General features: G+C 37.5%; 1 protein-coding gene across 1 annotated transcript in view; it reads right to left on the bottom strand.

Annotated features, from left to right (window-relative positions):
- cntn4 (contactin 4) overlaps window positions 1–16121 on the bottom strand; it is a 182560-nt gene that overhangs the window by 106803 nt on the left and 59636 nt on the right. The window contains exon 4 of the mRNA XM_042495354.1: window positions 2678–2773. Within this exon, the coding sequence (XP_042351288.1) occupies window positions 2678–2773 (96 nt within the window). The remainder of the gene's footprint in view (window positions 1–2677; window positions 2774–16121) is intronic.

The following is a 16121-nucleotide window of genomic DNA, read 5'->3' as shown; positions in this document are numbered from 1 at the left end:
AAGTCACCAAAATGGACTTCTAATTGACAGCTTGTACTGGCTCTGTATATTAGCGAGAAGACAAGTGTCTTGAGGGGGCTTTTCATGTGCCTGAAGATGCCTGACATGTTGGAATTATTTCCCCATTGGTCTTAAAAACCAAACCTTAATTGGATTACTTCAGCACAAATTGGCAGATATGAAAAGAGTCAGCGAAGCAACTGTTCACAGTATAGAGAGCAATCAAATATAGGCGTCTCCACTTGCAAATAAATCTCAAATTTCCAGATTGCCACCAAGCTTGCCAAGCTTTCACCTGGTAAAACCCCAAAAGGATACAAGCCTCAAACAATTACAATCAATTCCAGGCAAGCAGCATTTTTATCACAGTGGACCGATGCATGAATCAGTGATATCTGTTAGATGACTGTCAATTGGGGGAATGTAATCCAAGCAGCTGTTGCATTAAGAGATGAGAACAAGTTACGAAAGGACTCATCTGCTGCAATAAGACAGAAATTATGAGGTACTTTGCCAGAAAACTATGTTTTAAATCACAAATGTAGTTCACACCAGCCACACAATTCATGCCAAATTCAATATCTGTGGTGTGTAGCAGCTGAACAAAAAAAAACAGGCTTGTTTGCAATGTTTTGAAAGAATAGTTTGACATTTTGGGAAATACATTTAGTCACTTTCTTGCAGAGAAAATTGATCAAATGCTTTAAATCTGATTTAGGTTCTCCTAACTATACCCGGTCCATATTTTCCATTTCACTTGGAATTATGTCACACCACAAGGGCTTGCGATGCTCTAATGTAGCCTGGAAACCAGACATATCTGTGAGCTCATGTTTTATTTGTTCTGGCAGATGCGTCTGGTCTGGTTGGAACACATTTCAAGTTGACCTCTGGTCAAGCCAATCACAACCATTTATCTAATATGGAGCTGGTTTTTACAATGATGGACAGAAAAGTGCCACTGAGGCAAACATGTTCTGTTGCATGTTCTGTCAAACCCATATAAATAAACTTGAAAGTTATATTTTCTCTAATAGAAGAACAAAGACTGCACATAAAGGGACACATTGCCAGTTTACAACCAGCACTGTGTCATTGCAACAAAGGCAGTATATGGAAATGAAATGCTAAACCTTTTTTCATTGTGGCCTGGAGCTCAGCAGTCATCAGCTGGTGCAGGAACGAGGAGCTCTGGGTGCACTGCACATGGGGCTGTGGCTCTGGAGATAGAGCACTTTGTCTACTAGGCTTAGGCGGTATGTTATATTTCATGCCTTCACACCTTCCTGAAATTTCACTGGTTTATATGTTACTTACTTTCAGTTATTAAGATTAATAAATACACAATAGAAATCACACAAAATGTTAAGAAAAGTAACATTCTCACACTTATTGTCATTATCGAACAAAGACATACAACTGCACACCCTTTGAATGCAACCTTCATTTGGCCAAAGAAGACTTGTTAACTGATCATAAAACACACTTTATTCAAACAATATTCAAAATTAAACTCACCCAAACCATCTTGGTTACTCTTGCTAGTAATCTATTTAGTAAGTCCACTGTTCCAACAATCACCACCCCAATGTGCTTGCAGCTGCATATGAATGATTAACATAGTAGCTGGTGGTACCTTGTATGGCAGCCTGGGAAGACTAGAAAGGATCTATACAAGTGCAAGTCCATTTATCAAACACTGTTCATCTGCACATACGGCACTGACATAGAGCTGGTTTAAAAGCTGCTAATTTTTCCTTTAAAGCTTTTGTTGATCAGAAAGACACCCCTTGGAAATCGAAACTTAACTGGAAGGTGGCTAAGCCAGGCTTGCTCAAATGTCCATTTGACTATGACTTTAAACCTACTTGTCCAGTCTTTGTGCTAAACCAAATCAAGCTTGTCTCGCTCTTAGAATTTTCTGCACTTTTGCTACTCTAAAGGTGATTTTTTTTAAAAATTGTGAATCATTTTGCAATCATTTTTACCTTTTTTATCTTTTCTCTGTACTCATTTATTGTGAGTCTCTATCTTTTAATAGGTATTACATTTTATTGCCCTGTAACGCCCTTTGAATCAACCTGTTGTATAAAATGTGCTATAGAAATAAATCTGCATTGCCTATTTTGAACAAATATGAGATTACTGACCTTCTCATCTAACTCTTGGCAAGAAAGCAAAGAGGCATATTATTTGTATCTTATTATACCTTATCCATTTCATCCAGGGCATTGCTTGCCTTTAGCTTAAGCACAACCAGTGACAAATAAATAGGACTGCCTTATAGTTTAATTCAGCCGACAGAAAAGTAAGTACTAAGTAAGCAAGGCTCTAATCAAAGCAGCATCAGCTGTAGACTCCTGACAGGGAAGCTGTCTCGCTTCTCATGGCCCAACCAAGACAGATCACACCTATGGAATGCAATAATCACTTGGAAATTTCTCAGTCCCTCGTAGTGGCAGATGTAAGGTGTTGATTACCAAATGAAGGTGCAATTTAAACAGCAGCAGCCAAGCCAAACACTGAGAGCCTCAAAATGCAAACATCCATCTGAAAACATTTCAAACATTACGATCTCATTCACTTACTCTTCCTTGTTCTATCAGCCAGCTAATTCTCAGTGCGTGTTTGCCAACTGGATTTAACAGTCATTGAAAATGAGATTGTTTTGTGTTACCTCCAGAATGCGGTGGAGGGCCGCACAGCAGAACCACTCCTTGACCTTCGCGGACTGATACAGAGCTTCTTCTGTGAGTCTTGAAGTTTTCCAAATCTGAAAAAAAGGGCAGTAAGTAAAATATTTCCATGAGTCAGAGGCTGAAAAATTTGATCTTTGAACACATAAAAGCATCGTCATGAACAAATTATTGTTTTTCTTTCCCCTGGTTTTCCTGCTTCTTACTCCCATTCAAGGTCACAGCCCTATGGAGCCTAAAGCAGTGTGCAGCAGGCGGGGAAACACTCGCAACAGGATGCCAGTTTATTATAGAGCTCACACAGATAAACACATTGCACACTTGCACAGTACCAGAAAGTTCCTGGCCTATATTTCTTCAGACTGTGTGAAGAAACTGGGGCTTAATCCGAACAAATATAGTTCTTGTAAACTCCAAAGGCCAAGGTTCAAACCCACACTGTGTGTGAGGCAGCGGTGCAAACCACTGAAACACTGCAACAACCCTCATAAACAAATGATATACAAACACAGCAACACCATCTTCCTCAATGTATCTATGCTCATGTAAGATACATTTCCAAGAGTGAGGGGCCCTGAGGGCTTTTGCTGGAAGACGATACCAAATCCATTCAACATGGTGGAGCTGTTGAATGGATTTGTGGAGTCTGTTGGTTGCAGTGGTCGCTGTTAGCAGCTAGCTTTGCTTGTTAGCCGCTGAACTGCAGCAGAGCGAGCAGGCGCCAGCTGACGGACTTCAAATCCGTTGATCCCAGGTGAACCCCACTCAGATCTGGACTGTTTCATGAGGGTTTATGGTTTGATTGTTGTTTGACAGGCAGGTAGGAGGCTCAGTTATCAGTGAGTGTATCTGTGCTTAAGTACACAGCCTGAACCCAGTTTTCTCTCACAGCTGAAAGTCTAACCTCCAGTCTCATGTTGCAGACAGAATTGAGACTGAAATAAAGTTATTTTTCTGCAGTGAGATCATAAAATCAGAACTTACAGTGAACCTGGGTACAAATGCTAGTTGTCTAGTTTTTCTAATTTGTGGTTTGCAAGTTTAAGAATTTGGGCTTTTGCGTGCTCATAAATCATCATTTAAACTTGTCAAAACCTTACTGAAGAAATGCAAGCTTGTAAATGTGATCATTTGTATCATCATTTGTAGTTTTAGAAAAAAATGTCTTAGTAAATTTTTAACACTTGATACAACCTGTCACCTTAATATCTATTTTCTGATATTTGTTTTTGGCTAATTGGCATATTTTATCAGGAACATTTTGACTAATAAGATACTAATAAAACTATGAAGGATAAAAATGACTAAAATGTAACTAAAACTAATTTTCATCTGGCAATTAAGATTAAATTTAAAATAGTTGCAGAAATATAGCAGCCTTGGCACAAACATCAAAAAAGGAAACGTAATAGTCTGAATCCAATCCTAGAACATTCAAAGATAGTCTGGCAGGAAGTACATAAAAGGTGTAAAATATCTCACAATAGTCAAAAATATGCACCCATATGGTACAATACTAAAATAAAAATAGGCAAACAGACAATTTATTGGGTGGTTAAGACATGGTATCAGAATACTAAATGACCTATTTGAAGGGGGTAATTTTCTCTCCTATAATAGAATGAGGGAGAAGTTTAATCTGGAGGGACATGGCCATCTTTGGAAATATTTACAAATTAGAAGCTGTCTTAAGGATAAAGTTCACTTTTCTCAAGTTAAAAACCCAATAGAGCAGTACTTTCAATTGCCAACAATGTATCACAAAGCATCGAAGTGGTATGAGCTATGTCCATGGGTAAACAACAATGGCTGTAAAAATCTTAAGATTATATGGGAGAAAGACTTTGGTTGTACATTTGCCGAAGAAACATGGGATGGAATTCTTTCCAGCAGCGGAGAAAACATCAGAGAAGCCAGAGGCAAATTTATCCAATACAAAATACTTCATAGATATTATTACACCCCAACAAGACTCAATAAAATGGGTCTGATTAAAGACAGTTTATGTTGGAAATGTAAAGCAGAACATGGTACATACATACATGCATTTTGGGAATGCCCCATGGTGTTTCCCTTATGGAGAAATGTTCTGGAATTTATGAGTAACTGGTTAAAATTTGATCTGCCCACATCACCAAGGTTGTGTCTTCTTGGGGACAGAATAGTGGTGCCACAGTTAAGTAAATCTGCATTTAGAGTATTAATAACTGGCTTAACTACCTGTACCTTAGATGCTGGAAAGAACCTCAAACTCCCACACTGAAAATGTGGAAGGAACAAATGATGGAAATAGTTGCATGTGAAAAGATGCTGGGAAGACTGAGCTGCAAAAATGACATGGTGAAGGAACAATGGGACAGCCTTAGTGGATATATATGGGACTTGACCTTGGCAAGAACATGAGGGTGTAATACAATATTATGCCATTATTGTCATGTGCTAATGCCCACCAAGTTATAATGAAATAATGAGCACTACTGTGTCAATGTCTGTTTGGCTACCTGCCTGTTTTTATTTATTTTAGGTTGTTTTTGTTTCTCCTGTTTGTATAATGATTATTACTGACAAAATCAATAAAACTTCAAATTCCCAAAAAAAAAATAGTTGCAGAAATAAACACAGCAATCAACTGCTGTTGTACTAGGGAGTGATGGAAACACACTTATTGGCCGCCTCTGAATGCATCAGGATAACCTGCTTTGTTTCCATCCATGTCAGATCCCTGTTTTTTAAAAATTATCGGTGTGCTTTAATTTCCTTTGCCAGGTTTTGAAGTCATACTCAGAGAGGCGTGTTAAACGGCAGATTGCACCTAACACAACGACATACAGTTTCACCTGCTTAATATTTGCATTCTGGGAGAGACACAGTTGAGAAGGTGGGATAATGAAAAGAATCAGGACTATTACTGCACCCTGCTCTAGTAATTGTATATTCCAAATAATGAATGGAAGTCTTGCATGAGCTAAATGCATTATGAAAAAAAAAGAGTTCAAATCAATAGTGACACACACCCACTAATATGAGCCAAACAGCAATCTGCAGACCTGCTGCTAAGCAGAGAGGGTTGCTGTGGCGGGTCACACATGAGGGATTTTAATAGCTCCGGTGGTAATCAGGTTACCTTTCATTCATCACACCCACCAACACTGAACAAAGCTATTCCTGGTATGGCTCCGACACCAAAACTACTGTTAAACTGAACAATTTTTCATTTGACAATTGATGGAAACAATAGCAGGCAATAACCGCTTCCAACGATTTGCCGCACCGATGGTTTACATCCTGGTCAAGCTCCGTAAGAGGAATTCACACGTCAAATGAAAGCTTCACGTCTGCACTGATAACTCTGGTAGGAGGGTAACATGTTACGTGTTATGTATATGTTCTTAGAGGATTAATCTGAGATTAGCTGTTAAGCAATTTAATATGATTATGTGCAGATATTTGAGAGAAATTACAAGAAAATGTAAATAATTAGTCCAACCTGCAGTTACTTGGCAACATTATTAAATCAGCATAGCTTCAAATTGTCTAAAACAATCAATTATTCCTACTTGCCTTGTTCTATTTAAACTAAATACAATTTCAAATGTCAAGAACATAGATTTTCAGATTTTGAGAATGAAATTTACACACTAATTTGTGCTTTTTTCTGTATAAATTTAAAAGGCAAATGTCTTTCATTTATTTTAATAGAATGCCTTTATTTAATTACACTCAGATATTTGAAAGTAATAGAAAGGAAATATTAAAAAACTTCAATTTGCAGTTACACATGGCAACTTCATTAAATAAGCATAGTTTCAAATAGTCTAAAACAATCAATTATTCTTACTTGAGTGTAAAACACTTAATTTCCTCCATCACTTTAAATTTTTATGTACCAATTTGTGTTTTTTCTGCATAAATTAAAGATGCAAATGTCTCTAATGTAATATAATGTCTTTATTTCATTATTCACAGATATTTCAAACTAATTGTAAGAAAATATTTTTAAAAAACTTCAATTTGTAGTAACATGGCAACTTTATTAAATTAGCATAGTTTCAAATAGTCCAAAACAATTATTCTTACTTGACAGTAAAACACTTCCTGCATCCTCTTGAATTTTATGCACCAATTTGTGCCTTTTCTGCCTCAATTTATAGTAGAATGTCATTATTTTAGTCAAACTAGAATTATCACTATGCAGTTGTACATCTCTGTTAACAAGTCCAGTCGCATTTACAGTTTATATCCATGTCTGTGAAAATGTGGATATACAAACACATCCTCATTCCGAAAATCCGGTGGACACCCAAGATCAGTGTCACCATTTCAGTGTCAAACCAAATGTCTCCTGTCCTGTTCCTGAGTCATGATGCTGACTAATGGCCAGAAAAGTGTTTTTGCAGAACATTATACAGTCACAGTGAACTTGACCTTTGAAATTTTGGATATTTAATGTCATCGCTTTATCATCATATCCTATAAGACATTTGTGGTAAATTTTGTCGTGATTTGCGTATGAATTTCTAAATTATAGCCAATAAGTTTATCATTGAATCTATGTGCATGCTTGTGCCAAATTTAAAAAAAAATTCCCTCAAGGTGTTACTAAGGATATCGTGTTCACAAGAATGTGACAGGTGAGGTCACAGTGACCTTACCTTTTGACCACCGAGATCTAATTGGTTCATTCTTCAGTCCTTGAGGATGTTTGTGCCAAATTTAAAGACATTTCCCAAAGGTGTTCTTGAGATTCTGCATTTATGTGAATGGGATGGATGGACAGACGGATGGATGGATGGACAGATGGATGGACAGCCCCAAACATCATGCCTCAGGCTACGGCTATCACTGGTGTGGAGGCATGATAACATTTCTCTGCTACTTTCATATTTTTACTATGGAGAACAAATACACATGTTCTAAACATAGAGGTGGATGTGCCCCCTCGGTCCCCCCCTGAAATATACCCACCTGTCAAACTTTTAATTCATATATTTGATTATTCCTATTCATTTTTAGTTTTTTTTGTATTACATTAAGGTTGTCTGCTTTAAGGTTAAAGTGCCTGCATACAGTGCTTTTAACAAAAGACCGTTCTACAGCAAATTAATATATGAAGACAAGTGGGTCTGAAATGTATCCATACATATTCTGCAAATTGGATTAATTAACCTTAATTAACCTTGCTCTATAATATGCAGCATATTCTCGAGTCGCTGAGAGCAGCCGTGCGGGCACGAGCAGCTCTCTCCACAGACCTGCTCGTCGCAAAACTGCAACCAATCCACTCTGAAATGAGATTACTGATTAGTTCAGCTCCGAGTGATCTCAATGTAAAATTATTGGGCTCACTGATTTATGAAGAGGACTATAAGGTCAGTTAATATATGTCATATTGGCTGCAGGACAAGTCAATTAAGAAGCAGCCTTTGATTATTTCTTTAAACATAAATCTCGTCTTAACCCACGAGCGCAGTTTAACTAATAGCTATTTGAGACTCTTAAGCCCTATTAAGAAATCAACTCTCTGTATTTTTCCAAAGATTAATGCCAGATTTGGCACTTTAGGGTCATTTTGACGTGACTACCTCACAGATGTAAAAATTCTATGAAAAAAAAGTCTTGTTAAAGCTATACAAAGACTTTTATTAATGCTGCTTGTAAAACAAGGAGGAGGACTTGCTTTTTTTACCCTGCTTCCATTTATTGATCCATCTATAATGTCCAAAATACCTCCCAGTCCTTGGTATAACTAAATTTATCGTGACGTTAGTGACTGGTAAAAAAGTGCAGCAGGACTTTTGTTTTCCTTCTCTGTGCCTCTGGGATGTTTGCACCTCGGCTCAGTCAGATACAGGAGCTGAGAAAAGCATCTCAGCAGTCCGAATGTCCTCCCAGTGTATCCACGCAGAGGACACTATGGATTACTTCACATTTAAAAGCAAGTTGTCAAAACACACTTGTAGGAGTCCACCGCTGTGAAAGTGACAAAGCGAGGCAGAGGTTCATGTTCCCTTTGCTCCAACAGGGTGGCGGCACAACTAGCCGTGTCGATGGAGTGTGAGCCCCCAGGAGCTGATTGTCACTGGTGGTGTTGGAGCTTTGGCTGCCCACCAGCTGCAATAGAAAGTGAGCCACTGAGCTGCACTGGGTTTCATTAAGGACTGTTTGCGGTTCTGTTGAGGGAGCACAGGTGTGTCACAGGAAACACCAAACTTGGAGAGATAAATTGAAAGCGAGTGAAAGGAGGGAAGAAGTTTGGTGTAGCGGTTTATCCTCAATCACTGAACACAGAGGTATGAAAGAGTGCTAGGATACTGAACTCAAGTAAAATTTAAGCTGCTTTTCAGAAATTTTGCTCAAGTTAAAGTCAAGTACTGGTGTTCAAATGTACTCTTAAACATGGGAAAAAGACAATGACCAACTTGACAAGAAATGTCCCACAAATCTCAAGAAATAAGTAAAAGGTGACCTGAAAAAATGACCTGGAAATTAGTTTTGAAAAAGAGGGGAGATTATTAGAAAATAATAAAAAGATAAATAATAATAATAATTTCTCAGCCCATTACTGCCTGCATTGTCTCTATGTACGCCCCTGACTCTGAGTAAAAGTTTCTGTATGACTGAGGGTTATGATGACAAACGATACTACTGCTTATCAAACATATTTGGGCTAAAATGCATTAAATGTCAACTTCTAAACAAGTGGAACAACATTTGCAACAAGCACCCTCCATTTCTATAGACTGCTGTTTTCAGCCTGCATATACAACTGATTTTAAGTTAGAAATGTACAACCACCTTCCTCAGTGTAGCCTCACCAGAATTTACCCGAAAAGAGACAAATTCAGACAAAAAAATTCTGCAACACTTAATAAAAAGAGCTATGGACACCACAACCGCATGCATTAAATACTCTGAAACTTCTTTCAGAATCAACAGAGTTAAACATCACCAAAGAGGACATTTACAAACAATATTAACCTCACAGTGGATGCAGGTTTGTGGCCATTAATTTAGATATGCAACCTTTATTTTTTTAAGTTAAAGTACAATAATGCTAATGATAATAACACCTCATGTGATTCTTAATTTAAATCATTTAGTAATTGATTTGAACTTTTATATATTAACTCTTTACTCTTTTATTGTAAATCTATATCTTTAAAACAGTGTGAATTGCCCTGTTGTATGAAATGTGCTATAGACATAACGCTGCCTAGCCTAATTGCACTTTTGTTCTTTTTTTTTTTTTTTTGCCCTATTGTTTATTGCTAGCTCAGCCCAGTGAACGAAACCATTTATGGCGTATCATTTCTGGAGTGTCAGCTGAGTGCAGAGTGTCAGCACTCCTGCAGCCGCAGACACCAGCAGCTTCTTCTCTGCTGCAGCAGCCGAGCGATCACCTCTCGTCTCTGCTGCTCTCACAGTTCATCTGGACTTTTTCACTTGACTTTTATGTTAAATCATAATGGATGCAACTTGAAATGTAGCAAAGTGCAATATACTTGTGATACAAAGGGCAGTTAATGTAAAATTACAGATTTAAAAAATAACTAAAATTAATTAAATTAATTCATTAAATTACTAAAAATAACACTAGTACACAGAAAAACAACTTTGTTACAGCAACAAGAGCAAATGTTATTAGCAAGTACCTCTAAACTAGATGTGGTTGTGTTGGTGCAGACAATTTCTCTCAACCATTAACAATTGTGGATTAATTTGTCCAAAAAGAAAGTCTGAGTGAGTTTGTTTTTCTTTCTTATTTCTTAGAACATAAAGGAAAAGGACTTTTCTGTAACACTGACAGTGAACAGACTGGATCATACTTCTTGACATCACTTTTGACTGATGTGTTTGTCTGTCAGAGTTTTTTCTTTTCTTATCTGTCAAAAATCTGTCTGCTGTCCTTTGTGTTTCATTTAGCTGTCTGAAACCTGAAACTCAATAGCAGGTTTGAAAACACTCTTGTTGTATCAAACTTTCTACTCCACATTTTTCATCCCGGTCATGTGCTCCTCCCTGCAGTGCCTCTAAACCCACAGATAAGGGCTTCTGCCCCCCCAGTTTGAGAACTGCTGAACCACAGCTCAGGTTTTATAACTGAGGGTTAAGATATTGCGTGGCTGCAGGGCTGCAGCTACAACTCAGCAGTGATGAAAGAAACTCAGTGCATTTGCTCATTTAGTCTAAGTGCAATTTGGTCGAGGAGTTGGTGGAGACAAAAACAGAGCTAAAGGGGTTAATATCGGTCTAACATTCATTAGGTGGCCTTCAAAGTAACTCTTACAAGTTAAATGGAAAGATAAGTAGATAGAAAGAGGAATGAATTAATGAATAAATAAATAAATCTTGAGGCAACTTTGGCCTGTTCTTAAGATCACTGATGTGACTTAGCATCTACAAATTTGACTTTTTCAAAAAGGAAAATGTGTTAAATTTATAAATGGTTATAATTTTAAGAAAGTCTGGATACTACCTTTTTTCAGTTAAAACAAATATTTGTTTCTACAGTGGGGTGGTTGTAAACCAGACCTATTTGATGGCAGCCTGCAGGACACATCTGGACCAGAAGCAACCTCAGAGCGGCCCTTAATACATAAATCAGATGCACTGGTATGACAAAAATATGTAAACTACATTTAACGTCTGGAAGTAGCTTAGGAATGAGCCATCTCGATCTACTCTAATGTCAGTTATACATTGCACAGTTTGGGCAGGATGTGCAGGGATAAGTAAAGCGACACAGTCAATCATATCTTGAGAGGGAGACACTGGCAGAAAGAGGTAGAGTGTGTTATGGTTCCTATTATAGCCACCTGTTTTAGCTCTGTGCATTAATATAGTTAAAAGCTCTTTTTTATTCTGTTTCTGCACTGTGTGATGTGCCTGTATCTGTTATGTGACTTTTTTTTCCCCAAACGTAAAATAATAGATCCTGCTGTCTTTTACTGCATTCATTTCCATTTGTTTAAAATGTGTCATTATCAGACGCTAAAATAAGGTTTTAAATATGCTGCTGAAATAACTGGCCATCTACATTTCCTGGTTTTAAACCCCACCCCAATTAAATTTGTAATTCAATAGCCCTGCAGTAAACAGTCACTTCTGATTCCCCAAAATCCTATGATGAACCATCAGTGCTCCAAAGTGCTGCACACTCTGACAGAGGATCGCAAAAGCTCCAATTTGTGTCATTCAAAAGCTCCAATCTGAGGAATAAATATGCTGCCTCCACTGCATTTCAAACACCAAGTAATTCAACTTACAGGAGGTCGGTTTCTTGTGTGCAGCATCTCAAGCGTAAATTATTTACACACCATCAAAGTGAGAAAAGAAGTGCGAGATTAAACTGCTCATAGCATGTAAAATCCACTCATTTGATTTATGAATTTGTTTGTCCCTGCTCCTTACCGGAAAAACAACACCCCATCCCTCCACACCAGAATAATTGAGCATCAGAGCGCAGTCCATAGATGGGATGACAAATTCCCTGTCGACAGTCATTTTTACTCTGCAGATCACTGTCCCTCCACATTATATTCCCCAGGCTGAGAAAAAGTCGCCCAACACTGGCAGGGCAGTGACCAACTCATAAAAGCGCTTAAAAAGGAAAGACAGAGCAAAGATGTCTGAAGATCAGAATTTAAGATGCTTTCTTGGAGGTTTATGACGTGTGCAGCGTTCAATCTGGCCCCCGTGCTTAAATTAGACCATTTATTTTTATAGCTTGTCATATTTTACAAATTGCTGCTTTTCAGTCGCTTTTTTCAAGGAACGTTGGCTGTCTGGTTATCTCTTACGTGTCACTCAAAGGTGATTAACGTAGCAAGGCTAATTGACTTTCCTGTTGTCAGTTGGCTTTATCTCTGGTTGCTGTTTTCTCATCAGAGATCACTGATGAGAGAGCGGACGCATCTGATCTGCTTTTTCTTCACCGCTTAGGGGCGTTCCTAGGATTTAAGGACACTGGAGGCTTAGCCCGGACCTCTGTCACGGGGGTCCGGGGAAGATCCTCCTTTTTGAACGACCTTGAAAAGCTTCACTTTGATGGTTTTTTTATGCACTCTGGCATCTTATTTAACCTAAAAAAAACCTTTAAAAAAAAAAAAGAGATCCAGGGCTTTTTAACCATATTAGGGACTGTTTGTTTTTATTATGAGAGGGAAGGGGATAGTGCAAAAAGGGAGGCATGTCAAATAATACTTTAACATAAAGTAGGGACTTATGTTTTTAATTATTTTACTTTTATTTTTATATTTTATATTTTATATTTTATTTTTTTATATTAATTTTCTTTTTTGGGGGTTTATTTATTAATTTTCCAAAGGCTTTTTTTTTTTCTTTAAAACTTGTTGGCTTTTTTTTTTTTTCTTTAAACATTATTGGTGAGGGGTATTTTTTGAAAGATATTTGGTGATTAAAAAAACTTTTTTTAGCTATTTTTTTTGCATTTCTTTTTCTATTTGTAATCACCGGGTACAGCTAAAAACTGCAAAAACTTAAAATATGAAAATTGTCTTTGACAATTGACTTTCACATTTCTATGGTCCTAAAACACATCACTATTATGCCCAGGCCTGATGACGCCACTGTCACTGCTGCACCTTCAGTTCCATGATTGATTTTGGCTTTCTACTCTTGAAAGTAAAGTAAGAGGCTACAAATAGGAAGACAGTCCCTTCTTATCCAAACATGGCTTGAGTTGATGGACAAAATACTGTTTTTGAGTCAATCTGGCCCACTCCAAAATGGCAACAGAGGCTTTTTTTTTCGAGTAGCCTCACCACTTACTTTCATCTGAAGGCACGATAGAAGGTTAGATAAAAGCACCCAAGCCTCCCCAAAATATGAGCCTTAGAACAAAGTGGACAAGAGCAAGAGACATCTAAGGTACTGAATTTATTCCCCCAAAAAAAGAGTCTTTTTGGCATTATTTTTGGCTGAGATCAAAGCTGTTGTGATTTGTGAAGTGGTGATGTCTGCTTCACTAAAGGCACTGATTGTCCCTGTCCGCATCCAGAGACATGGCCTCGCCCGTGCTGAAAGCATGCTGCAACACTAGTAAAATTCAACACACACACACACACAGACACACACACACCACCTCCTCGTCCATCCACTCTCAACAGCAAAAAAAAAGAGCAAAAGAAGCATTGTTGTAAAAAGGGCTCGAGGAGAGCGGCGAAAAGCATAATTTACAACATGCTACAGCCAATGCCTTCAGATGCGGGGCGGACATCGTGGGGGGGCTTCACCAAAGGCATGCATTTTCAGAGCACACGCAGCTGTGCACATGTTCACTTTTGAGTTCAAAAGAAAGCATGAAAGCACACAGTTTGCCTGCGAGGGACAGCTCAAATAACATATCCATTAAATTTGTCACATATAAAGGAACAGCAGTGAACATAACTCCTTTCAAATTTTTATTAGAAAATGTTCGGCGCTGAGCTTACACAAAAGCACCAGTGTAATTTTCAAAAGGAGAGCGGCTAACAATGATTAATAGCCTCAGAACAAGTAAACGTGATGTCCCATCTAGATCCATTAGCATTAATTATTGCAAACCTGGGCTGGCATTACAAACAATGATCCAGATTAGGCTGATGATCACATCCCAGACATATGAGCGTTCCAAATGCCAACACGACTTATCATACTTCAACAAGCCTGTCCAAGCGTGACCAGGAGATTCATTACAACCTGAGACTCCTAAGTGGATGGTAGGTAATGTGTGTGTGTGTGTGTGTGTGTGTGTTGTGTGTGTGTGTGTGTGTGTGTGTGTGTGTGTGTGTGTCCCACACACAGCTGTTTTTTTTTTAGATAATATAATCACATTTAAATACATGACAGTTATATGTTTCTATGAAACTTTTAGAAAGCTGTGGATTCAACTTATCTGTCATTTTGGAGTTTATGGTGGTATTAATTTTATAGTATATTTGGGCTACCATCACTGAAATAAATGAGATCGGGTGGACCAACCTGTCACACAATGCCGTTCAACTACACCACAAACTGCTAAACTAAATTATTAGCAGTTAAATTATAAAGAGGTCTTTATGAATATATAAACTATATCCTTTATGAAGGTGAGATCTATTGCAGGACCTTTATTACACTGCATTAGTTTTAGCTGGGGATACCTAATAATTATTGCTGTTTTTTAACTACTCATATGTTCAAAATGTGTTTAACAGCCAATCAGAGTTCTTGATGAACAAAGACGACAAAGATTTGATTGATTTTATAGCTGTTGTTTTTTGAGAAAATATGTTTTTAACTTCTAGCGACGCAGTCTGACTCACAGTTTAAGATTTTTAATGACAGAAACATTGTGCTCAATAGCCCACCTTCCACCTTCTCTTTCCCTCCACCCTGTTTTAAGCTAAACAATGTTCTGCTGTGGATGGGGCCACAGCAAAACCTATTTTAGCCACCTAAAAAAAAAATCAACATTAGTGTAAGTGTACTTTTTTTGAGAATAATCTCTATGCTTCACCTTATGCATTAACTAATCCAGACAGCGGCTAGACCAGCAACTACTGTTTCTGTCAATGGAGTCTATTAGTGGTGCGATAAAGGCTTGGGTTCCCAGTCAAAAAATATAATAAATGTAGTATATAGTGAAACAGATATCATTATTATTATTATTATATTATTATTATTATTATTATTATTATTATTATTATTATTATCAATAAATTATTTGTTTGTTTTATTTTATTAATTAAAATAGAGTGCCTTTTTTTAAGTAGCTAAAAAGGAATAAATTGAGGCAGTGTTTGTTCAGCGCCGCTGCAGTTTAAGTGAACATCATTTTGATTCAGTAGTTATTGGCAACATATCAGGAAAAGCATTGCTTTAATGATCATGGACTAAGGATTTAAATTAGGAAAATAAGGGATATCAACCAGCAAATACATGAAAATGTAATTTCTTTTCAGTAAAATATGTATGAAAGATGTCAACATTCTGCAATCTGCTGATATAAAAACCTTTCAGATGCTGCTGAGTCTTTCTCACAATGGCAACTTCTGTCATAAAACACAATTCATTTCTATCTGTAGGCCTGGATGGTTATGCATCGCAAAAAGATGTAAATCCTAAGTATGGTATACCACCTTCTAGCAGGTCCTCAAGAGTGATATCTTGATAGTGTAGAGCAGATAAAAAGTAAAAGCCAGAGTACACCCATTAGCTATTTACACCTCATTAACTAAGTCAATATACTCACTCCACATTATCACAACAGCTGAGAGGAGTCTCGAGGATTTATTTGCATTTAAATGAGGTATTCATGTTTCCCCTCAAGGCTTTAAAGCTGACTCTGGTGACATGAGGAATTCTCACCCCTATATGCTTAGCAAAATATCAGCATGTCTGGCGCAGAGGAGTCACTATATAAATAAGTGAATATAAACTCCC

The sequence above is a fragment of the Plectropomus leopardus genome, chromosome 2 (assembly GCF_008729295.1).
Source record: "Plectropomus leopardus isolate mb chromosome 2, YSFRI_Pleo_2.0, whole genome shotgun sequence".
In the NCBI taxonomy this organism is placed as follows: domain Eukaryota; kingdom Metazoa; phylum Chordata; class Actinopteri; order Perciformes; family Serranidae; genus Plectropomus; species Plectropomus leopardus.
This window is presented reverse-complemented; position numbering and strand designations above follow the sequence as displayed.